At 39.3% G+C, this 9,237-nt stretch overlaps 1 protein-coding gene across 2 annotated transcripts; it reads left to right on the top strand.

Annotated features, from left to right (window-relative positions):
* Nucleotides 1-1,385: 1,385 nt before the first annotated feature.
* On the top strand, nucleotides 1,386-9,237 carry LOC140996034 (SH2 domain-containing protein 6). Of its 2 annotated transcripts, none has more exons than XM_073466243.1 (19): nucleotides 1,386-1,465; nucleotides 4,215-4,240; nucleotides 4,340-4,374; nucleotides 4,470-4,501; nucleotides 4,844-4,937; nucleotides 5,061-5,125; nucleotides 5,220-5,271; nucleotides 5,356-5,448; nucleotides 6,075-6,103; nucleotides 6,661-6,697; nucleotides 6,805-6,883; nucleotides 7,122-7,152; nucleotides 7,323-7,359; nucleotides 7,450-7,534; nucleotides 7,656-7,693; nucleotides 7,902-7,945; nucleotides 8,031-8,099; nucleotides 8,485-8,643; nucleotides 8,755-9,237. In XM_073466243.1, the coding sequence occupies exons 1-19, from the start codon at nucleotides 1,457-1,459 to the stop codon at nucleotides 8,869-8,871; spliced, it is 1,131 nt and encodes a 376-aa protein (XP_073322344.1). In that variant the 5' UTR covers nucleotides 1,386-1,456; the 3' UTR covers nucleotides 8,872-9,237. The 2 variants fall into 2 exon arrangements, with proteins under 2 accessions (XP_073322344.1, XP_073322343.1); XM_073466242.1 differs by having other exon boundaries at nucleotides 7,299-7,359; nucleotides 8,755-8,965.

Below are 9,237 nucleotides of genomic sequence, written 5' to 3'. Positions count from 1 at the left end.
GTTCAATTTAGATTTAGATTACAGTTTACATCCTCTTTAAAATAATCTGGTTGTATTGAACCAGTTAAGGTTCCTTTAAAACTCCTTCAGTCTCACCAACTCAAATTCCCATTTAAATATATTATATGACGTCTAATGATCCAGTGTTAAAGGGTCACTTCACCAATTTTACATAATAAAGTGTGTTTTCAAGTCTTTGGGAGTACTGCTGCATGTGTGAAAAAGGTGGCTAAGTGGCTCCAGAGGACGCTGCATGTAATCTCATAAATTGCCTCCAGTGATGTCCCTCAGTGGCCAAATTGCATTGTGGGTAATGTAGGCACCAGGTTTCGAAAAGGAAGAAGAATGCGTGGAATAAAAAAGGCGACATCTCTGGTTCAGCTGTATTGATTTTGATCATTTGTTTTAAAACTGTCCATAATGAGTTGAACAGTGTTATAGACTGCTTTTCAAACCCACGGTGCTGCTCAGCCTCTGATCGATCTCACTGGAGGCAATTTATCAGATTAAATGCAAAGCCACAAAAGACTTTATGCTACTTTTTCCACATATGCAGTAGTATTCCCCAAGAGCTGTAAACACACTTTAATTTATAAAATTGGTAAAGTTTACCCTAAACTTCACGCCAAATCTTGTGTTATTAAAAAAGATTTCTTAAAAATCAATATAAAACACAAGTCTGACTGAAACATAACTGATATCTTCACAAATAATTCAGCATGGGAACATTATCCAGTGATGAATAATAGAGTGACTTGTTTCCAAAAAGAAAACATATTGCATTTCATTAAATCCTACACTCAGCTGTCAGTTTAGGTACACATAACTAAAAATAATGCAGCCAAAAACAACAGTCCTGCAATAAATTCTACCTTCGTGGAGGTTATAATGTTGAGTTTCGGTTGAAACTGTCTCAGAGAGGTGCTGCTTCAACTGTATGATCAGTTTGGAGGATGTAGCCTGTGGTGCTGTTGAAGTATATGTAGATGTGCCTAATAAACTGACAACTGATAGTGCACACAGTTTTAAAAGTGTGAAATACAGGAAGCTCTGTGTGGATTATTTCTACTTAATAGCAACTTGTTTAGCTCCATAGATGGCTTGTGTGTTAATGAAAGTTAATAATTAATTTCACCTTGTGGTCGCAGATGGAATACAAAGGAGATGCTATTTACCATTTACAGCACAATGTATCAAATTCAGTTGGTTTTATGGTCATTAGCAGGTGTCAGTAGGGGAATTTGGAGCCATGTTGGCTCTGTGCAGTGGCTGCAGCTCATTGCAGCAGAAGGTGAGGCTGTGTGACACAGGTAGGAAATGCAAATGAGACCAGTTAGAGCTGCTCTTCACATTCTCACTGTATCGCTCACTCTCAATCTTCAGAACCATTTGCATTCAAGAACGGAAACAAAGACATTTCCTCATGACTTGAGCTGTGAGACTTCACCCCCAAATCATGACAATGGTAAAGTACTGTGTTTTATTTTGGTCATTTTTTGGTCTTACGTTCTGTTTACTTTGGTTGGAGTGAGAAGGAAGTGAGCAGGTGTTGTCGATGGTAGAGTTTGACTGTAGTCCTCTGTAAACCTTCCATGTTGTTACATTATTTTAGCAGTTTTTCTTTTGGAGTTCTGAATAGGGCAAAGATATAATGGCTGCTACACTGTTAAAGTTGTGATTGTGCAGGAGTGTGAAGGCGAACAATAAAAATACTCCCCAACTAGTGTTTGTAGATAACCTGAAAGTAAATACTGTACACCTACACTGTAAAATCCGACAAAGTGACTTTACCTAAAAATATTGAGGTAACTGATTGCCTCAAAATGACCAAGTAAAGACTTTACAGTCTACTTTTCAGTTGTTAGAACTTTGTACCACTTAAATGTAATGGTCTTCTTTACTCGGTAATTCTGAGGTAATCAATTTCCTGACTTTTTCAAAGTAAACTTTTGAATTAACAGTGTACAGGCTTCAGTAATGTCCTCAGTTATCTTGGCTGAGCTTTCTTTTATGTTTGGTCTTTGCATCAGTCCTCCATGAACCAGTTTTCTTATTTGACTAAGTTGAATTTATTAGTGAGTTTAATCCGACATGTTTCTTGTACTTTACTTGGATTTTGATTATAAAATTGAATCAAAGTTGGTACAGGTGCTCTTTTTGATGTGTTTTAAAGCATTGTCTGAAATGTAGATTAAGTAGTATCTGTGTTTTTATCTGAAATATTAAAGTTTTAACATTTTGTAGATCTCAAGTTCAGTTAAAATCGAAATCTAGCAAGCAAAAACATAGATATACACATTATTTGTTTCATGCAGTGTCATGTCTGCTTATAGGTTTATATTTAGCCTGTCACTGGTGCTGCTATCACTTTCCCATGATGCATTTCAGACTCTTTTTTTCAGTAAACATGACAATGCAGTATTGGACATGGTTCACTCAGAGATGGTGTATGAGTTCAGTCTGCAATGTGTCATGGAGCGAAAGATGATGTTATCTGATAGTAAAAAAAACACGCTGTCTCTGACTGACTATCTTTTAAATCTACATCATACATAGATATTGTTGTGTGTAAGTGATATTGAACTACAGGCATATTCAGCTTCAGCTCTCACCCGATCCTTTGTGTTGACGTGATATGACTGATATAAGTTCCCCCTCGTCGAGCGTCAAACAATTCATGCAGATAAAATGTTTTGTTGTTGTTGGAGTGGTTGTGGTTGTGGTTATGGTCCATGCATCCAGATATTTAATTTATCTATCCATTGTAATTCTGTGTTTTATAATACACGGTGTCTGCAGCACATACAGTATCTTACTATCTCTGCCACGGTATAAACATTCAAAAACCAGACCGGTGACTGTTTTTTAAAATTAATATTTTAATGTAGTTACTCGTGATAAAACACTATTTCTATTGTCTGAATAGTGAATCATTTGAATGCTGTTCACTGAGTCCTTGTTTGCATCAGATTTCACTTCATGGTCACATGACTCTTTCCTTTTTCCTCCTGGGCCACTGGCAGAACTTTTCACTGAGACTTGACAGTTCCTTTATAGGAAGTTATAGACACAAAGGAGAACACTGTTGTTGTGAAAGTATTTTTAGGATTACTGTGTAAGGAAACAAAACATAAATAGCACAACAGTCATGTAGTTCTTCCTGTCTCTCTTTTTATCACCTGCTCATCAGCTTCAACAGCAAGTTGATAAAACCAACTGTTTTCTGACATTTTGTGTGACAATGCGTGAGAGATAGAAGCTCCGCAGTCTCTCCCTCTCTCCTGACTGTCTATAATAATTTACTTTACATCAACACTTCCTCTACGGCCGCCGGCCACTGTGGGAATGCACAGATACTGTACAGATACGCTTCACTTCCTGATTTCGCTTGTCGTGCGTGTTTATCTCCACCTCCTGCTGCCAACTTCAGTTACAGTTACACCCCTTCAGATGAACTCTTCTGTGTTTTAACTGATCATTTTGAACCATTTCTGTTTCAAAACAGGATTGATTGTGAATTTAATACAAAGATTAAGTTAATGGGAAGATTCACAAGGACTAACACTGGATCTCTACCCTGTTATTTAACATTAGATAATTGTAAGCAAATGGCCTAATAAGCGATAGTAGTTTTACTCAAGTAAAAATAGTAATACTAGAGTGTATGAATACTCTGTTACAAGTATGAGTCATGCATTTAAATCTTAACATTAACACACTCAAAGAGCCAAGAGTAAAAGTACCCATCATTAAGAATGGCCCGTTCTAGAATAATTATAACAATATTATTATTAATATGGGATTAGAATTATTAAAACATTAATACAGAAGCTGGAGCTCATTTCTTAACTGTATGTAATGCTTTTTATCTTATTTTAATCTATAATAAATACATCTAAATGTGATTTCTAAATGTCCAAAGTCACTAGTAACTATGGATATCAAATAAATTTAAAAGTACATAATTTGCCTGAATTGTTGAGGAGTAAGGTAGCAGAAAAAGTATATCAAAATTGAACCTGAGAACAGTATTTGAGTTAACATCTAAATAAGCTCTATTGTTCGCCATGGTGACCTTCCCAAACGAGCAGCCACTGACTCAGCTCTGATGATGAAGCTGATCAATAACTTAAAGTAAATGATTACCAGCCTGGCATGCAGTGAAGTTTATTTTGCTGATGTTAAATCTCATCTGAGGTTTCTGTGTTTTTCAGAGCTTCTTTGGAAAACTGAAGAACCTGTAAGTATTGCGAGCATTAGCAAAACCTCTTTGTTGTTAATTTGCTCTGCATGAAATAAAAATGGTACTCCAGCATCTTACCTCTCCTCTCTCCGTCAGGCACAGTGGACCTCCAGCTCCACCCAGAAGGACAGGTGAGATGTAACCTCACCCTTTTTTGTCTATGTTTCTTTACTGCATTACAAGCTTTATTATCTATCAGCATCTTTTTTCAATCCGTCTGTTTCAGATGACAATGCAGGATGGCCACAGGATGAGTTTGTAAGTAGAAATAAAACAAGTTCATAAATGTGTGTTTTTACTCACTTCTAGGATTTAAAACGTGCATTTCCCCTATTGTCCTTTGCAATAGTGAAAACTAATGAACAAAGCAGAGAAAAAAAGAAGAAGACACATTTAAATCCTGAGCTTTACATTGGTTCTTCATTTTTTTCAAATCTGGCTCTAACACTGTATCCTTGCTTTTCCTCACATGACTTTTGGGAACTGTAAAATGCAGACATAAGGCTTCTATTCTTGTTCGCTATGGTTTTATTTACCTCAAACTAATGTCTCAGTGTTAATGACTACTTGTGAACTGCTAAATGTTTGATCTACTGGCAGGATGACGAGGAAGGTGACATGTATGAAGCGCCTCCCTGTGAACTCAAGGCTGCGAAAGTCCCACAGAGACAAGTGGAGGAGAACGTTTATCTGGGTAACACCACTGAGACATTATAGATAGGGTTAGGGTAACAGCTCAAAGCCCTTCAGCAAAGAAACCTCTGACAACATAAAGCTTTTCCCCTAAAATTCTGTTCCTTGATGCCTCCCCCTGCAGAGAGGACGTCCAGTCCTGCTGTTCCAGGGAGGCAGCCTCCTCCACCCAGACCAGTCAAAGCCTTGGTAACAACAGGAAGTCTGTTTCTGTGTTTCTCTGCATCTGTCAAACATGTTTTAAGCTCTGTTTTGATTAAATAATCCCACCTCTGTCATCCAGAGACCTCAACAACGTCCTGAGAATTTCCACTATGATCACAACACCAAGAAACGTGAGTCTTGTGTTACCCACCTGTTTTCATCTCTTTAGAAACGCTTTCTTCAATATGATACAACCACATCTTCCTCCCTCACAGCACCTGAGATAGACAGAACTGAGAAGCCTGGGAGGAAGATGATGATGCCCCCTTCACCCGTCCGCCCACTCCCTGTGTCCAACACTGAGGAAGGTGCAGTAATCCAAGCACAAATAGGCCTTTCATTGAATTGACTCACCAGCATGAAATGACTGTTGAGTGGGGGGGTGGTGGCTGCACACCTGATCTTTCTCAGGACAACATCCTCACAGCATAGACACACATTGTGTTTAATATTTCGAGCAGCAACAGCAGTTTGTTGAAGAAATACAAGCAGAACTGGGTAGTGTGAGTTAGGCAGAGATTGCAGCTGCGGCTAAAACAAAGAACACACTGCCACCCAGTGTAGTGCCATTAAACTGCACCTTGAGTGCCTCAGAAACTCAAAGTCAGCAAACAATCATTCCTGAAAAAAAACCTTGTCCCCAACCAGCCCACCAGTATGCCACAACAGTGCAGTAAAACTTATTTATCAGCAGTATTGTTGTATTGGTCTTACATTGCGTCAAATGTCTCCGTCTGTGATATTAATAATGTAGGAACTTCCGGATTGACTAACTAAGTTGCTGAATAGGTGACACATTTTATCGGTTACCTGTGTTTGACTCTACTGTTAACTGTCATTTATTAAAGCTTTTATAATGGTAACCAGCAGCAATAAACATGTATGATACCACAACAATGCAAATGACTGGCAGTATTATCGCTCTGCATTTCAGATGTGTATCTGGATCCAAATGAAGAACAGGTAAGTTAAACTTACTAACATTTTTTCCCTTTTGTAAGACGGGTCCATGCATATGATTCATTTCAAACAAGAGGATTACTTAATAGACCCCTGGATCATCGATCTGCTCTGGCACGAAGGTTTTAACAGGAGTCAGATAGCCTCTCTTAATGTGCAGTTCATGTGCGGTGACCTGAGACCTGCAGGATGTCACACAGAGAGACACAAAATAACTAAAGACAGCATCTCTTTTCAGTCTCTTGCTCCTGTGTTGTAAGGGTATGTTCCTATGTCCTATGTCCTATGTTTCATTAAAGCCTTCATTGAGCCACTGAGCAGCTTTAGCCTGAGCAACAAAAGCTTTTTACATAAGGAAACGAGAAACGACACTCGAGTAACAACAAAGTAATAGAAGTGTGGCGTTATATTGGTCATGCGACTTCAGGGCTCTGCCTGAAGTGTAACTGGGCTTCTACAGGAATGCTCACCCACTTTTTCTCCCATTTCACCAACTGTATTGACAAATATGCCCCCATATGTTGTCAATATGTGATAGTATTTGTCCTTTTGTTTTTCAGGAAGACAATGATGACCTGTATTTGGAACCTACAGCTGGTAGGTTGATCGCACTTCACAAGAACTAGATGCTCACAATGATGATTAGACCACAGTAGCTGCAGTATGTATCGTGAAAGACAGCTTCCGTTCTTCCCACCCCTCAGCTCGCTCTCCTGCCCATCGTGAGCCGGCTTGGGTGCCTCCATCTCCCAAGCCAGCCCTTGTACCTCCTCCCATCCATGGGTAAGTGCACTTCAACCTGGTTCAAAGCAGCTTTCATGACCAGAGCATGGTGACATGCACTAACCTGAAGCAGCCTTGATATAATCTGTCTGTGTAGCTTCATACTCTATGACACATGACAATGATGCTGCTGTGTTTTTGCAGCAAAGTGCAAATGAGGCAGATATAGTAGTGGCATGAAAGAATAAATTCCTGGTAATAAAAATGCAATGAAAATAAACCTTCTCTCTGCCTGCAGGGTGAAGCCTCCGGTTCCCAGAGCAAAGTCTGTGAGTGTGTCTCTTCATCTCAGTGCTTAGTCTGATCATTTCCTTATGCTAAGCTCTTTTCTCATTTAAAGTAAGACTGCCAAGATAGAGGCTGAATTAGAAATGGAAGTTTTCATTTTGATTCAGTATTTTCATTTCCTATGTAGGAAATTAATCTTCCTCCTTTTCAGAGTTCACTCTTGCCTCCTTTGAATGATGTAAAACCAGGTAAAGAACACATTGACTTTATTTGTTAAAATATCAGTACAAACCAAATCTAAAAGAAATTAATGAAGACTACATATCTTGCCTCTGTAGCTCCTCGGGTTGAAGCAAGACGTGCCACATTACCTGGCATACTTCATCCATCAATTCCCAAGCCCCCTCCGCTAGTCAAACCCGTGTAGGTGCAACAATATACATTCATTACCAGCTTGTTTTTGCACTTGACCTCATCTGCAAGTGCATGCATACACCGAATGTAAATGCAGTGGATAACATTAGCTTTCCTGTCTTTATTCTAGCCCACCAAATCCTCCTCTGGCAGACACTAAGCCTGTGGGTAAGCTCACATTTAAAAAATAAAAAAAAGTTTTTAAATCCTGAGGACAGCTGTGATTATTTTGGGTCTGCTTAAATTTTTCTTTTAATATAATCCAAACATTACATGGATCCTACATTACTTATTTCTTTTTAACCACCTGGCTGTTGCCAAATACAGATTTCCCAAAAATTGCACTTGAAACATAACCTGTTTTCTATGTTTCCAGCCCCATCTGTTGGTATGAGGGCACCCAAACAATCTGGGAATGAGGTGTGGTACTGAACTGCATGTAAAAACTAAAACAAGTTTGTGAGAACTGCTTTACTGTTATTGATATACTTATGCCATATAACAGGACAAGGGATGGTTTGCTGGAGACTGCAACAGAAAGGCAGCTGAGGAGCTCTTACTGAGGGTCAACAAGGTAAACAAAACAGTTCAGTTTAATGCTATAATAATCTGCTAGTGATGAGAGAGTCATTTCAACAGCAATCAGCTTTTATTTCCAGCCAAGCAAACTCTCGCCAGTGGCGTTGCACAATGAGAAATCTACTGAGCGTTTATGGGCATGTTTTCGCTGACACTCAAAAGTCAAACGTGAGTCAGACATCTTCAGGGCGTCCATTTACCTTCACTTACTCTGTATAAAATGTTCAGTCTTTTTACATTTCCTCAATTGTTCTGTTCTGTTCTCTAATACTTATGTTTGGCCCTTCCTAAAGCTTTCCAAACTTTTCCTCTCCATATGTCTTTATATCTTATTCATTGTTTCCATTTTGCTCAGCTTTTCCTGCTTTTCCTTGTTGTAGGACGGTGCCTTTCTCATCCGACACAGCTCAGCCCAGAGCGCCCGGCAGCCGTACACCCTCGCTGTGCTCTACCAGCAGAAGGTCTACAACGTTCCCATTCGTTTCCTGGAGGAGACACGAGGTTACGCCCTCGGAAAAGAGGGCAAGAAGAACGAGGAGGTGAGGAAGAATTAGTGGGCAGCAGGAAGGAGAAGACAAAGAGAGGAGGATTCTGGAAGAAACGCAGGGTTTTTATCTAATAACCTCTCTCCATGTATCTTTCCCTCTCAGATTTTTGGCACCCTCGATGAGATGATTTCCCACCACAAGAATAACCAGCTCCTTCTGATAGACAGCAAGAGCCAGGCCAAGCACACAGCATATTTAACCCACCCTGCACGCCCTTAAAACTACACTACTAAAACTAGACCACTATGAGCTATATGAGGATGATAGCACAGTTTAAAAATACTATAGGTCTACTGTGTGTCCCCTCAGTGGAATTAAAGCTCTGTGGCATAATTTAAACAGCTAAACTACTGTTTTTTTTTATGTTGTTACAGAGATTATGTGAATGTACCAAACAGTTGCTTCATGACACTTTGCTGCCACGTGACATGAGAGATGCTTTAGCCTCAAAACTTAAAGCTGAGCAGAGATCGTAAAGTTCTGAGTTTCCTGTTTTGTGCGTCGTCGTTTCAGCAATACTTGCACAAGGTTAACTCTTGGCTAGTGAAAAAAAATAAATGTGCCAGTGTGTTACTGTAACAGTCA

This window comes from Pagrus major, chromosome 5, assembly GCF_040436345.1.
Source record: "Pagrus major chromosome 5, Pma_NU_1.0".
Lineage (NCBI taxonomy): Eukaryota > Metazoa > Chordata > Actinopteri > Spariformes > Sparidae > Pagrus > Pagrus major.
This window is presented reverse-complemented; position numbering and strand designations above follow the sequence as displayed.

Excerpts from the sequence above, each read along its gene's own strand:
- LOC140996034 (XM_073466242.1), top strand. Across the intron at positions 5,126-5,219 it reads CCAGACCAGTCAAAGCCTTG|AGACCTCAACAACGTCCTGA; the intron begins GTAACAACAGGA and ends TCTGTCATCCAG. Across the intron at positions 6,104-6,660 it reads TGGATCCAAATGAAGAACAG|GAAGACAATGATGACCTGTA; the intron begins GTAAGTTAAACT and ends TTTGTTTTTCAG.